Genomic DNA, 17,056 nt, shown 5'->3' on the forward strand with positions numbered 1-17,056 from the left:
GATTGCATTACAAATTTGTTCTCAAAACGGGCAAAACCATGTGCACTGCAGGTGGGGCAGATGTAACATGTGGAGAGAGAGTTAGATTTGGGTGAGTTATTTTGTTTCTGTGCAGGGTAAATACTGGCTGCATTATTTTTACACTGCAATTTAGATTTCAGTTTCAACACACCCCACCCAAATATAACTCTCTCTGCACATGTTACATCTGCCCCACCTGCAGTGCACATGGTTGTGCCCATTTTGAGAACAGATTTGTACTGCGATCAGATCTGAATAAGGGCCATAGTCTGTTTTTAAGAAAAACTGGCATATTTTAAAAAGCGATCCAGTTTTTAAACAGGTTTTACCATAATATCTGAGTTTTAGTTATAAAAGTGCACCTTCTTTGAAAGATAAACTGACACAAAGCAAATTAGATGATAGGAAAAGAACCAGTATCCGCAGTCAGGGGTTCCATAGGTGCGGGATGTGTTTGATGTGCCGCACAACTAAAGAACCCAGCAAACTGAAAGATTTTAATGTCAATAATGTGAATTATAAGATCGACGATTTTTTAACGTGCAATTCAAAAACCATAAAAATGTATGTTTTAGAATGTGAGTGCGGTCTATTATATGTCAGCAAGACAACAAGACAACTAAAAATCCATATGGCCGAGCATACTGTATATACAACACAACAGGGTTAAAAACCCATACCGTATCCTGTCATATCAAACTAAATCAGAAATCACGCAAATGTTATTTATGTTATCGCGCAGCGAAAAATGGGCGTGGTCAGGGGAGTGGCCATGGGCGTGGTCATATGACACAAGGGGGGGTGGTTACATGCCACCGCCCCCCCCCCCACAGAGTCTGTACGCCCGCTGACATACTATATAACACCACAATGCCCATGACATACTATATAACACTCCGCGATGCCCATGACATACTATATAACACTCTGCTATGTCCATGACATACTGTATAACACACCATAATGTCCATTACATACTATATAACACCGCAATGCCCATGACATACTATATAACACCGCAATGCCCATGACATACTATATAACACTGCAATGCCCATGTCATACTATATAACACCGCAATACCCATGACATACTATATAACACCGCAATGCCCATGACATACTATATAACACTGCAATGCCCATGTCATACTATATAACACCGCAATACCCATGACATACTATATAACACTGTAATGCCCATTACATACTATATAACACACTATAATGCCCGTTACATACTATATAACACACTATAATGCCCATTACATACTATATAACACTGTAATGCCCATTACATACTATATAACACCGTAATGCCCATTACATACTATATAACACTCCGCGATGTCCATGTCATACTATATAACACACTGTAATGCCCATCACATACTATATAACACACCGTAATGCCCATTACATACTATATAACACAACGTAATACCCATTACATACTATATAACACACCATAATGCACATTACATACTATATAACACACTGTAATACCCATGTCATACTATATAACACTACGCAATGCCCATGTCATACTATATAACACAGTGTAATGCCCATCACATGCTATATAACACTACGCAATGCCCATGTCATACTATATAACACTACGCAATGCCCAACACATACTGTATAACACACCATACACATTTGACACATAAGTGCCACTTACCTACATGCTCAATGCCAGGGGCTTCATGCCGATGCCAAGGTGGACTGAATTTGCTCGTTGCTCAGGGGGATAGATCTGTGCCACTGTGCTCATTGCCCAGGGGGATATATCTGTGCCACTTTTCTCGTTGCCCAGGGGGATAGATCTGTGCCACTTTGCTCGTTGCCCAGGGGGATATATCTGTGCCACTTTGCTCGTTGCCAAGGGGGATATATCTGTGCCACTTTGCTCGTTGCCCAGGGGGATAGATCTGTGCCACTTTGCTCGTTGCCCAGGTGATAGATCTGTGCCACTTTGCTCGTTGCCCAGGGGATAGATCTGTGCCACTTTGCTCGTTGCCCAGGGGGATAGATCTGTGCCACTTTGCTAGTTGCCCAGGGGGATAGATCTGTGCCACTTTGCTCGTTGCCCAGGGGGATAGATCTGTGCCACTTTGCTCGTTGCCCAGGGGGATATATCTGTGCCACTTTGCTCGTTGCCCAGGGGGATAGAACCCCCCCCCCCGGCAGGCAGGCACATACACAGCCCCCTGTGCCTGCCCGCCCGCACGCTCTCGTCTCCCCCGCTGTGTACGCGGGGGAGACGTGCTGCTGCTGCTGCTGCTGCTGCTCCTGATAGTTACAGCTCCTGCTGCTGGACCGCGCGCTAACCAATAGCCGCGCGCGGTCCAGCAGCAGGAGCTGTAACGAAATCATGAGAGCAGCAGCAGCAGCACGTCTCCCCCGCGTACACAGCGGGGGAGACGAGAGCAGGGAAGACCCGGCGGGGGGGAGCGGCGCTAGCGCGCATATGTAAGTGGCCACGCCCCCCGCCACTTACATATGCGCACATGCGCAGTAAATATTTCGGCCTATTTGTTATGGCGGTACGGGGTACCGGCACCATTTGTTTTAATGGTACGCCGTACCACCCCGTACCGCCATAGTTGCACCCCTGGTTATGCCCCTGAGTTGTTCTCGCAAAATGCGTTGAGGATCTTTCTAAATAAAACGGCTATATTCTGCAATGGAATTTGCATCTTACTTTTGTTTTTTTTTTCCAAAATATATTTTATTGAAACTTGAACGATGAGGTAACATACAGTAAAGGTGCATATATATATATATATATATATATATATATATATATATAGTGCACAAAATCAGTCAAACAGTACATTATTCGCATACATATTGTAGTTTAAAGCAACGCCATACTTTCAACAGTGGTAGGAAGTTTCAAAACATTTTCTAGTTTTTTTAATGTAACAACTCTAATCAAAGGAACGATACACACACATATAAATTAGGAAGTTATCTTGCATGAAGCAAATTGTGTGTTTTACCACAGATTACATTATGTATATGCCATGAAATTCCTGATAGCAATGGATTGTTATAATCCGTGTTTTACCTAGAAGGATGCGTGTACATCAAAACCGGGTTTTGGCCAAAACGGAGAACAAAACAACATAAACATCATTAATAAAACAAACCATTTGTGCCTACCCGGTCCCCAAGGCTGCCGATCCATCCACAGGGCAATCCATCTATAGAAGAGGCTCAAGCATGAAGAGGAAGAGAGAAAGAAAGAAAAAATGGGGGAGGATTGGGATCGTAGGGTAAGGGAGTTGAATAAAAAAATGGTAATCTTATATGGGGATAGGGTCTTTATTGTTAAGGAGTTGATAGGAGTACCAGGTTGTAGATTGAAAACATTGCTTAAGAGCACTCCGATAATAATTTTTGTCATATATATATATATATATATATATACACATATATATATATATATATATATATATATATATATATACTTGTGTGTTTGGCCGGCACTCCCAGGAGCAGGTCCAGATATCTGCTGACCCGGTGCCTTCCAGTATGGACCCGTGGGTCCCAATGCAGGGGAACAAATGATCAGGCGGCACTCTCGGATTTAGTGAAAAAACTTCAGTGGAAATTTATTGCTCCAACATGTTTCGGGCTGCGTGTGCCCTTCCTCAGGGATCCCTGAGGACGGGCACACGCAGCCCGAAACATGTTGGAGCAATAAATTTACACTGAAGTTTTTTCACTAAATCCGAGAGTGCCGCCTGATCATTTGATCCCCTATATATATATATATATATATATATATATATATATATATATATATATATATATATATACAAATATAATTGATACCAAAAAGGAAATTGCTTCTGCCTTAAGGAGACTGTAAGGCTGCGGGTGCCAGTCGCACGGTGCAGCAGTATAGCACTGTCAATATGACAGCTGTTAGCTGTCATGGGGCTGCAGATTCTGATGCTTTTAGGCTACAGTTGGCTACAGTTGGCAACACACACTGTATTTGACTTGCACTGTACATATATTTTATTTATTGAACTCTAGGGCAGATGTATTAATCCTTAACAAGAAATAAATGCAAGGGTGATAAAGAGAGATAAACGTCCGGCCAATCAGCTCCTTACTGACTTTTTTCAAACACAGCCTGTAACATGGCAGTTAGCAGGTGATTGGCTGGATGTTTATCTCTCTTTATCACCCTTGCATTTATCTCTTGTTAAGGCTTAATACATCTGCCCCTATGTTTTGATTGCTGGAAAAGTGCTCTATGAAAAAGTTGCTTGATTGGGACTATACATTGGTGAAGAGTGTCTGTCATCAGTCATCCAGGGCCTCCAGGAGGTATTAAGCACTGAGACTAGGAATGTGCAATTGTGTGGGGGCAGCTGCATCTGCTATTGCATTTTATTAATTCTTATATTAATAAAATGCAATACAATACTTGTATATTGCAATTTTGTATATATCTCTGTTATCTCAACATACACTCTAACATACAGCTGTATGATATGCCACTGTAAGTAAGCATTTAAGTGTTATAGTGTGCTAAAAACAAAAGGAGTGCGCATTTGCAGACTTTTATACATCTTTTACACATACATATTTTGTACGCAATTTAGTCTATACAAAGTTACACATTTGTTCCTTTGTGTAATATATACATTTTTATACACCACTGGGAGTGGCTAATTATTCTTATTATGAATTAATAAATGTGATTTTAGTTTTTTTGGGATATTTTGTACAGTGAGTTATTTCACGCCCACCTGTATCTAATACATCACTCTTTTTTTCTACCCCCACCTCTGTAAACTTGGATTATTCCAAAGAATATCATAGGTTCGTTTTAATTATGGGAAGAACCTAGTTTTGTGGCTGCATCTCAACTTTTAATCCTTATACACAGAAGTTGGACAGATAGCTCTATAAATCTGATATCTTTATTGAGAATGACTTCATGTGTGCAATATACAACAAATGACAGAATCATTTTGTTATTAAATTGTAACTTAACTTTAAGGAGCTGTTGCTTAGGGGGTTATTCTAGTTCACTCTTTCTGACAAAATCCTTCTTGGTTTTGTCCATCTATGTGCACTGCAGGTGGGGCAGATGTAACATGTGCTGAGAGAGTTAGATTTGGGTGGAGTTTTACTTTAAAGTGAGAGCTATATTGCAGTGTAAAAATCAAGCAGTCCATATTTTCCCTGCACAGAAATAAAATAACTCACCCAAATATAACTCTCTCTGCACATGTTACATCTGCCCCACCTGCAGTGCACATGGTTTTGTCCATCTAAGAAGGATTTTGTCAGAAAGAGTGAACTAGAATAAGGCCCTTAATTACAATCATTATTTGTAATACATCTCCTGCTTTTTGTGACTTAAAAACCACAGTGTTGTTTTTGACAAATAACCTCAGTTTGTTTCCATGACTGCAGATATTACTAAGGAAGGTCAGTAATTATTTATCTCACTCACGTCTCAACTTGTGGCGGAAAGGATGCAACTCAGTGATAAGGGGACATCAGGGCTAACTTAACTGCATGTCACTTTAGTGTACAATATTTGAAATTCATTGGAATATATATGGAGTATACCCACAAATGTTCTTTCAGATAAAGTGCAAAGTATAGCTAATTCAGAGGATAGAACAATGCTTTATGTTTGCCTTCTCCGAGAGTGTGGCAAAATGAAATACTTTTGTCAGAAGAAAAAGGCAGTAAGTCTTTTTGGAAAGATTGAGACCCCCCCCCCCCCATTGTTCAGAACTTTCTGTAATTTCTATACTTAACACCTCAATCATAATCTATATTTTGTAAGTGGATGTACAGGTATACATTGTTCCATAAACTGCAGACAGAAGGAAATATTAAAGCAACCCAAATTCTTCCATTTGAGAAAGAAATTAATTATTCAACAGAGTTGAGAAGTGGACACATTGCTCATAATAACAAATAACCTTCTATATAACATTAATTATATACTATAAATTGTTAGGCAGAAGCTGATTGGCTGCAATACACAACTTTAAAGGTTTAATATCTCTCATCTTAAGTGCCTTCCATCTTGGACAAAAGAGGGGCATTTTTGCATACTGTAAGTAGGAGCATGATGAATTTCAGTACAAATTTTCATTGTTGTACATGAGCCTTACTGTATTTCTACTTTATGTGTTCAAGGATACTTCTGTTGTTTAACAATACTATACATGTAATATTAATGTTGAGTATTTCCCTAAAAAAAAAATTACTTTAGCAAACAGTCTTAGATGTTTATGACTTTTAATAAGATACTTGGGCTTAATTTGTTGAAAAATGTATTCTTGAGTGTTGTCTAAAATGGCACGGAACAGGCATTTCTCAACATGAAGGAAAAGAGGATATTTTTTTCATATCTGTTTAGTCAATTCTAATGCATTTTGCCATTTATATTTTTATATCATTGCATTTTGAAAATGTAATTACTGTAACAAGTTTAGCACATATAAAATACATACAGATGGAGCGTGCTTCATTCAGCGGGGTCTAGCGGTCGGATTGCCAACCGCCAGCCCCCCCGCCAGCCGCAGGAAGGTGATGTGCACGCATGAGACACATGCACATCCCTTTCCAGTGGAGCTCCCCACCGGGTCTCAGATGTGGTCCCCCACCTCCCCGCTCCCCCATTAACCCTGCCCATCTCCCTTTAGTGGAGACTAGCAGGGTTCACGTCCGCGCCACATGGTAACTGCGACACGCGTGCGTGTGGGACGCTCGCGCGTTCCAGTTAGATGGAGGACCATCTCGCCAGCGGGGGCAATCTGGTGAGTCCAGGCATTGGCTGGGGCTCCATCTGTATGTGTTTGCAAAACATTATATTTTAATTTAAGCAATGGCAAGTTTGTCGTTGCAATTTGCTGTTAATGATGCATTTAATCCAGTGAATTTGTCAAAATGTGTGAAGCAAACATTTTTATTCATCACAATGACCTATCATGTTTAACTTTTGTAAGAAATATAATCTTTGGTACTTGTGTAGTTTCACGGCAGCAGCCTATGGTACGTTTGAAGCTACGTTGTCAGCGTAGCCCAACGGCTGCCCAGCATAGTCAGTGTAGTGACTCCGCGGCAGCCTAGCATAGTCAACGCAGTGTCCCCGTCAGGCAGCTAGTCACGTACTGTCCCTGGGAGATGTAGCTCTGTCCCCAGCATCCCTGGCAAGCCTAGTGAGTGCCTCACACACAGCGCCGGCGCCCGCATGATCCTCTCTCTGCTGGCACAGATACCGGCAAATGCCTCCATTTGAAACCCCCACTTTCCACGCCAGATCGAAGCGTGGCAAGCACACACGTTACGCGTCCTCCCAACTTGTTCAGACCCCCACTTCCACGTTGGCGTGGAGTTGATTTTTTAAGTGGCGCTGGCATTTTTAGCACATCTCTGTTTTCACTCAGAGGGTTAAGTTTGAGCACTTGATATAAAGAACACAAATATGATATAATATTTTGATATAAAAAACACAAAACTGAAGATAAACTAATGTGTATATACAGTAGCACAAGAATTGAAAATAATGTGATAAAGTTATTATTTTAAAAAGGGATCACTAACCCATGAGTAACTTGGTGCTTAAAATTAGAGTAAATGTGGATTCAGTACTATGCTACTTATATTTTATTTGTCAGTGCTGTTACTTTTTCTCACCCATCTATAGAACCACCTACCTCCACCATCTACATAATATAAAAAATCTTCATTCATGTGGTTTATGCAATATTTTGAAAATAGGGACAGCCACACTGTTATATATTCTACAGTCATTCCTATAAGGTTTTCCACAGTCAGAGATTCAGTATGTCGACAACCATTTGCACTGATGTTTGTTTCACAGCATAATCATATGGAGCCATATATTTTTGGGAAATGTATTTATACAGTATGTTCATAAACCTGCTCAGGAATCTATTGTCAATAATTTGGAATACCAATGTGCTTTCTCTAGGTAACCGTTTCTGTACAACAAAGATGTCTCGTGCACAGACGTTTTCCAGCTACTCCTCTGAGTCGTGCAAGAAGTACCAGCAGCCCTTGTCGGTGTTTAGTGGGTATGAATCCATCTACTGCTCGTGCATCCTCTAGTGACATTCAGAAGGCTGTGGACTACAGAGACAATATGAACTGGAACTTGAAAGTTGGGTCAACAAATCATCTGCACCCTTCACATTCAAGGAAGTTGAATTACAATGAAAGCAGAGATCAAGGTTTTCAATTAGACAATTAAGAAATCTTGAGAGAAGATGCGTGTTCTGATTTTTTTTTTTACTTTATTTTTCAGTCTTCAGGATTCCCTGTCAAATTTATAATTGCTGTCATTACCACTGCCAGCGTTACAGAGATACTTTGGGCTAAATTCATTAACACGTGATTTGTCCATGATCCTTTATGTCTTGGGTCCTTGTAGTAAATGATTCTAATTTCACCTTTATCCCACACTGTGCAGAGATTTATAGACATACAGTGTGATTTCGGTGTACTTGTGATTGGTGAAAGAGTGGTCTCAGACAACGTTTCAACACAATTGGACCCAGAGAATACCAATGTGCATGTTGGTGAATTTAGCAGTCTAAATATTTGTCTCATTGGTGGCTTTGCCTGGTAGAAGTGCTTTTTCTGGCTGTAAACATTTATGCTCAAGCTTTCAGACCTACAGTACTGAGAAGGAAGGTACTCTAAAATCACATAATGGATATCATCTACAGACCGGACAATAATGGCTGTACAACATTATATATATTTTATGGTTTGCCTTTCAAAATTGAGGTAATAAAAGTGAAAAGTTATTATTATTATCATCATCACAAAAATATTTAAGACATACAGTATACGAAGATGCAAGTCTGACACTGCTTAAAGGTTAGGCAGACCACGTCTGTGCTACCATTGTGGCTGATGAAAATGCTCTTTCCTTGAAGCCCCACTGGATCTGCTCTATATTTATATGACAAATGTTTTTTTATTTAAAAAATAAAAAAAATATCAAAAGCATGTCTAAGATAGTGGACTGTATAAGTGTACAAAGGAAGCACATATCTTTAAAGGCACAATGTAGCAGTTTCAGCTCATCTTCCATTGAAACACATTAGATGGGGCCAGATTATTGCAACATTAGGAAACACATCCATTGCTTGGTATTGTGTGTTTCTTCAACAACAACAAAAAACTACAGCCCTTCATAAATGTGTTCCTTCTGTAGACATGCATACGGCCACTAAATGCTACTTTGAATCCTGCCTCAGACATGAAACCTAGGTATCAGTGACCTTGAATTCCAATAGGAAGTAGTTAACCCTCCCACAATATGGCTCAAATAGACAAGTGAATAGGATACCGTCCAATATTTGTATTAGCTGAGCACCCAATAAGGCCGAGTAACTTTATACAAGTTCTGTGCTGCAGAAAGAGTTACAATGCGAAAGTGTTTAAACAATAAAATGAATGGTATCAACCAACAAAAAGAGATTAATAAATATATCCTATAAGATTGCAGTTTCTGCTCATTTTTAGTGGAGATGCGAGAAAGAACATGTTTGTGAATTCTCTAATTAATAATGATGATCATGGGCAGCATTGTATACTTATGTTTACCTGTATTTCTCATACAATAAAAAAAAACAGCAGATAACCCCTAACTTTTGTCTAGAATTAACATTCATACATTAATGCTTAAGGGGTTTCAAAGTTACTTCCAGTAATAGTTATTTATAAACAGTAAATGACCAACATTTACTTTGCACAAAATATTTAAAACACATGCTCAAAAAAATATATTTCACACGATTTATTTAATCAAAAATGTAAAATTTGTTACCATGCAATGACCAAGCTATGCAATTTGCAAACATATCGACTGTAGTAATCCATATGATAAAAGAAACTCAAAGTATTTTCTACTGAAATAACTTTAAGACCAACTCCCTAAAGACAACACTTTTATGCTCATTAGGGTCTGAAATATTACAGATAAAGTAGATCAACGATGCTCAAAAAACACTTGCGGCTTCAGCCTATGGTGACACCAATAGAGCCTTCACCAAAATTCAAGTTTCCATGCAAGAAAAATGTGTCCCACAATGGCACTGCCATAAGTTATGCAATAACCTTATACACCTGCAATCACTACAACAATAAAAGAAAGATACTTTTCTATATTGATATTCTTGACATGACTTCTCAATAGGATTTGCTTTAAAACTAAATGTTGACAAACATAGTGCAATATTGTCTTAAAAATACAAGGGTTCTTTATTTTCATCAATTCCACTCACATAAATTGATTAATAAACAGCAGCACCTTTATTTCATTGTTGTAGTGAGGCCACGTGTATAAGGTGATTGTATAACTTGTGACAGCGCCATTGTGGGACACAAATTATTTTATCAATGTCTGGAATAAATCATGATTTGTCATATGTGTATTTTTACTTATTTTTCTTTCTATAGTGATAGAATTCAAATGACAAATTTGCCTTTCCAAAAAAACGCACTTGGTCCAAACAAAAAGTCTGATTGAAAGTATGTAGTAGGTCATATCATCAAAACATATGAGAGAAAGAGATATACATTAAACTAGGGACACCTCCAAAATATTAATTCTCCACCCCTTGTGCTCATTTACAGATCTGGCCCTATAACAAAAATTTCATTTTTGCAAATACAGTACTGTAGGTGAAATACAAATATGCAGTGCTTATCTAGCAGATTACAAGGTGCACCCTGATTGGGTTAGCTGTGTATATTATTTTGAGAAAAGATTTGCTTCTCCACAGTCCATTTCATCTTGACATGCCAACAAAGGTGTTTACAACCACATAAAACTCCTTGAAATACATAATAACCTGCATTATCATTGTGTGTTTAAATACTTCAAAATAACAAGGGGGGGGGGGGTGTTCAGAGGGGGAGCTGTAGGATAGTTCAAAATTCAAATAGGTGAGCCCCACCCACTGTCACAGAGCCAGATTAAGGGGGTTCCAGAGGGTACATAACCCCAGCCCCCCTGTCTCTTAGGGAACCCCTGTCCCTTGCAGACAGAGACATGCATACAGTATGTTTCAGTCTCTTCAGGGTCCATCCAGGGCCTCCTGTACGGCACAACTGGAGCACTGCTGCTGTTGCTCATACAGAGCTCCAGCGCCAGCAGAACTCTCTGACATCAGCAGAGGGAGCTAAAGAGCAGGTGGAGCCCCAGCAGAAGATCAAGAAAACTCCAGATCTCCTACTTTCTACTTTTCTCATGGATAGTGCTGTATTGTGTGTGTGTTTGTGTCTATGCATGCTCGCTGTGTGTTTTTGTATGTATGCTCTGTGTATGGCTCCTCCCCATGTATGATTTTACCTGCTCCCCATGTATGCTGTTACCTGTCTCCCCAGTGTATGCTATTGCCTGCCCCCCTAGTGTATGCCATTACCTGCCCCCCCATGTATGCTATAACCTGCCCCCCTCCATGTATGCTATTACCTGCCCCCCTTGTGTATGCTATTACCTGCCACCCCCAGTGTATGCTTTTACTTTGCCCACCCTCCGTGTGTAAATATATGTGCATTCATGCATGCTGTGTATGTATGTTTTGTGTGTATGTATGTATGTATGTATGTATGTACAGATGGAGCCTTCTTCGACTAGCCTTCTCTGGAGCCATGGCTCACCAATGCCTATTGTTCTCAGCTGCAATACAATACATAGAACCAGGAGTTAAAGTGGGCCAGAACGGGGCGGAACTGCGTTCTGCCAGTTCAATTTGGAGGCAGAACCATTCCGCATAAGTGAGCCCACCTTCCCCAGAGTTGAACGCCACAGCGAGAAGCGAAGAGCAGCCACTGGGACAGTGTTGGCAGCATTTGAATTGCGGCTCTGACCGCTAGTCAATTGGAGCTTGTGGACCAGCAGCCAGTCAGGAGCAGCAGCTGCTCCTGATTGGCTGCCTGGCCACGAGCAAATGCGCAACATTTGAAATACTATCAGAAGCGCTGAGCCCCGCTGAAAGCCGCATCTGAACTGCTGCATTACAGCAGTCCAGAACTGCTTCTCGCAGCTAACATGAGCTGCCGGCAGTGGCGGCCAGATTTGATCTGTCTGCCTTTCAGGTGCTAGATTTTTAATGGCCGTGCATGCACCACTGGCGGCCTGTGTACAGGTGATGCCGGGATAAGCTGCAGCTGTGCCTCAGGAGGGTGAGTAATTATATTGCAAGGGGTATTTATTCCTAAAAAACCCTCTTTTTACATATTTATTAATTACAGTAAAATACATTATATACCATTTACACCAGCTGTGCTCTATATATATACTCTAACAACAATTTTCTATTAGCATAAATAACATTTAAATTCTGTAGAATTAAGAAACACCTGGACCCAATTATAATTATAATTTTATTTATGCTAATGAAATATTGTTGTTAGATTATTTTTAATATTATACCAGCCGGTGTAAATGGTATGAATATATAATATATTTTACTGTAATTAATAAAATATAACCTTCCAAAAAGTGCAGTTTGATGAGGTTTTTTTTTTTTTTGAGTAAATGTATTGGGTCTCCTAAAGATCTGAGGTCTCACTGTAAATGGTTCCTTTGTTGAAGGGGTTTATAGTGGATCAGGCTCACTGGAGCAATTTGATGTAGGTTTTATGGGAAAAAAATGTTCTGGGGGGCAAATTTTTTTTTTTCCTGTGTGGGGGCAATGTGTTTTTACTCAGGATGCAGTCAGCATAAGCAGCACTGCAATGTGGGCATTGTGTATAAGAGGCACTACTGTGTCATGTAATGTGAATTAGGGACACTACATGGAGGTGCTGGGCAAGATTGGGCGCCATGGGGTCTGCAGAAGGTACTGTTACGGCCACCGCTGCCACCATATCTGGTGGTGCAGTGCCAGGACCAGCAGATCCTCCTGTCTGCTGCTGTCCCGGCACTCTTCCCGATAGAAAGTCACTTGCAAAATGGCGACCTCCTCTTGCATCCTAAATATGGTCTGCTGTAAGGCGGTGACCATTTTCCATGTGACATTCTATCAGGATGAGCGCTGGGACTGCAGACAGGAGGATCTGCTGGTCCCGGCGGGCGGGAATGGACCAGGCGGCGGCCGAATAGTAAGGGGGGGTGCTCAAATTGTAGTGGTGTGGGAAGCGCAGAAATTGAAGTTACTCCATTGATTCTGTGTGTGTGTTGTGCATGTATGCTCTATCTGTATGTGTTCTGTGTGTGTATGACTCTATCTGTATGTGCTCTGTGTGTGTATGTGGGTATTTATGCTGTGAGTGTGTGTTGTGTATGTATGCTGTCTGCATTTGTGTGTCTGTTTGCTGTGTGTTTATTTATGTATGATGTGTATATACGTGTGTTTTGGTTGTGTGTGCATTTGCCATTTGGTGTACATTTGCTTTGTTCATGAGTTTTGGGTGTATGTTTACTGTATTTGTGTGTTTATTTAGTCTTTAGTGGGCCGCTTTGTCTTATGTACCCCGAGCCCCCTGGAGCCTTAATCCAGTTCTGTACTGTCACCAACTGCCATTCCAAAATGACTGGTTGTTTCTCCCCTATTTGAATTTTGAATTGTCCCACCTCTGGGGCCACTGAAAATAACCCTAATATTTTTAAATAATTCCCTCATATACAAATACAAAATGACAGGATAAAACAGGAGTTAGTTAAAATACAATGAATTGTATAATGCCATTGCTGTCATGACAATACGTAGATAGCTGACTATTTTCTAAAATGATATTCCATGCATTTCTGTATTGCTTTTGTTTAAGGATTGTACTATTGAAACAGACAGTTCGACGTCTAGGAGAAGCATGTGGTAATAACAAATGTTTAAATAAAATATTTTATTACACTTAAAGTTTGTTCATTTGTAAAGTCAATTCCAAAAGTTTTACCTCTGATTCTCAATCTTGAACATACAGGGATTGATTCTGTGTCAGATGCAATGTGAATGCAAAGGCGGACATCCATAGCAGCCAGATGTACTATTGTATGCTAATGTGAGTAGCTGTCATGCTTTATGTGTATAGTCGCAGCAGCCACTGCTCGTGTACTGTATCTGCAGGCATCATCATTAACATTAGTATTGGCACATCCATCATTCCCCATGCTTAGTACAAAATATCTGTCAGAAACAGGTAAACCTTTGTCATAAGCATATCTGTGAATAGCCTGGAAGTCTGGTGCTTATTAGCTAGATCGCTGTTCAGCCGACACCCAAAAATGTCCATCAAGCGGCACATACATGCGTATTTCTGTGCATGTATAGTAAAGCTCAAAGGCAGTTTTCTATAAAAATGATTAGATGCATCTGGATTCGGACTTGGGTATGACACAGAATTATGTGCAATAATGCACAAGTTATTCATTCTGATAATAAAGATAAACTGGTTTATGTATCTTTGGTGGGGTTTTCTTTATTCCTTCGTGACTATGCAAGTTAGCAGGGCCGGACTGGGACCAGAAATCGGCCCTGGCATTTTGAGAACACTGGCCCACATGCAGCAGACAGGACCCTTGCGCGGCAAGGCTGCACAATAAAAAAGGGGGCGTGGCCTCATGGAAAGGAGGTGTGGCATCACAAAAAGGAGAGCATGCCAACCATATGTGGAAAGTGCAAAAAGGGTCTGACGAGAAACAATGGAAATAAAGCGGAGCAATAGTATTTGTGCAGCTTTAAAGGCAAGGGGCAAGTCGTTTAACCTTCTGATGGCTGCACAGCTTATAGTAGGAGAAAGGATCCATCTATTATGGAAGCAGCTGGGTAGTGTAAGGTACAATAGCTGGGAATGGCAGGGAGCAGCTTGATGGGGACTGCTGATGAATATAACAGTACGTGGCTGAAGGCATTAAAAGGCTCACTGCCTACTGCCAAGTCAGGGGCTACCAGGGTTAAGGAAGCTGTATGCTGGTTACAAGTGTTTAATCTCTCTGTAGCAGCCCAGCCTTTGCAAAGAGGGGTACGTCCCTGCAGCAGCACAGCCGGCACGCAGAGAGAGCGCACCACCACCCTAGGAGAGCTCCCACAGCAGTAGAGCCTAGTTAGCGGGGAGAGCACACCTCTGCAGCACAAGACTCCAGCATGCGGTGAGTGCACGCTGCCGCAGGATCATCCATCCGCCAGGGAGAGGGAGCCGCTGTGTCTACAGAGCACAGCCCGTGGGCACCGGACCGCACATCCGCAGCAGCATCTCTCAGCCGACCATGAGTCACTGAGGTAAGAGCCAACTGCGAGTCGCTGAGTGGGCGCAGGCACTCACCAGGTCCAATGGGTTGCGGTGTTCAGGGCTGCATGCAATCTCCGGTATCTAGCCTCTGGCCACGGCACAGCACTGGGTGGACCAAATGCGTGTTGGTCGCATCATGACGTCATGGCCACCCGGCGCTCAGCACAGGAGGTGGTCGTTCTGTAACCGCTCAATGCAAGACAATTTATTCAACACATGAAGTGCAGAAAAAAACACTTCATGTATTGAATAAATGATCTTGCATTAAAATGGTGGTGTGCAAGAAGTGTATGCATGAACTTTAATGGCTTATGTATAACAAAGAACTAAAGATTTAATATTCTGGCACCCCAATTGGAGCATTACAAGTGTGTGCGATTTTTCTGTTTTATATACATTTTCCTGGAGAAAGAGTTTCAGGAACTCCAGGTCTGGTTGTGGGGCTATTTAAAAATCTTACATTATATTGATAGATACTGTACAAAGATAGATAGATACAGTGGCGTAACTCCCGGAGGCAATGGAGACATTTGCCGCCGGGCGTTAGCCATCAGGGGGGCACAGAGAGCACTAACCCGGCCACCGCAGCAAGAAACCCCGGACCCCCCCCTGCGCCACGCGTGACGCGACTACTGTCTGCAGCTGCCACTCAGATCAGATGCTGTGTCTGATCCGCGCCGCGCCGCTACCCTCCCTACCCTATTGCAGTAGCGCACACTCTGACAGCTCACGTCAGGTGCCTGCTGCAGAGCCTGGACAGCTGAGCGACGACTCAGCTGTCCAATGATGTGTGAAACTGCAGCCTGCGGCACCCTGATTGGTTGGTGCGCAGGCTGGCCGGAGGAAGAAGGCAGGAAGGATCCCTCATGCACGGATCCCGCTTATAACAGTAAGACTTGCTGACTTTTGTTTTAGGCTATGCATTATGTATATATGTGTATACATACACATATGTATATATATATATATATATATATATATATGTACACACATATGTGTGTATGTATATATATATATATATATATATATATATATACACACACACATATGTGTGTGTGTATATATATATACATATATATACACACATATGTGTGTATATATATATATATGTGTGTGTATATCTATATATATATCTATATAGATATAGATATATATATCTATATATATATATCTATATATATATATATTAATAGATAGATATTATAAAAAAAAAATGTTGGTTGGTAGGGGTTAGGGGGCACCACCATCTAAACCGCCTCCGGGCGCCCCTTATGAACTTACGCCACTGGATAGATAGATAGATAGAAACAAGTGGCTGGTGATGTCTATTTAATGAGAGGTTCATGAACTGAGTTCCTGCTGAAAAATAGCACTATACACTCACACGCACACACACACATATATATATATATATATATATATATATATATATACATACTGTATATATATATATATATACATACACGACCACTGCCACTCAAGGCAGTAACAGCAGCACTTCGGAAATCAAATGACCATAAACAGCAGTATCTGCTATGCATAGCAGATACTGCTGTTTATGGTCATTTGATTTCCGAAGTGCTGCTGTTACTGCCTTGAGTGGCAGTGGTCATGTACATTGGATACCCCTGATTGGAGGTCCTACAGCTGGCACCTGACCAGTATCGCTTTAAGCTAGGAGTGCACAGCCACGAGGACATTTATATATATCTACATGTATACACGTTGGGTAAGAACCGTCACTCAGGTCTAATTTGTGCTTTCAGGACTGC

The 17,056-nt window shown here is 41.0% G+C and overlaps 1 protein-coding gene across 2 annotated transcripts in view; it reads left to right on the forward strand.

The window, feature by feature from the left end:
• Positions 1-13,915, forward strand: part of DOK6 (docking protein 6) — a 508,085-nt gene extending 494,170 nt beyond the window's left edge. Inside the window, exon 9 of one of the 2 annotated variants that reach the window (XM_083187715.1) lies at positions 8,011-13,915. In XM_083187715.1, coding sequence (XP_083043841.1) covers positions 8,011-8,289 — 279 coding nt within the window. In that variant the 3' untranslated portion in view covers positions 8,290-13,915. The remainder of the gene's footprint in view (positions 1-8,010) is intronic. The other variant, XM_083187716.1, reaches the window with a different exon arrangement.
• Positions 13,916-17,056: the final 3,141 nt, after the last annotated feature.

This window comes from Crinia signifera, chromosome 5 (genome assembly GCF_055691185.1).
Source record: "Crinia signifera chromosome 5, ASM5569118v1, whole genome shotgun sequence".
Taxonomy (NCBI): domain Eukaryota; kingdom Metazoa; phylum Chordata; class Amphibia; order Anura; family Myobatrachidae; genus Crinia; species Crinia signifera.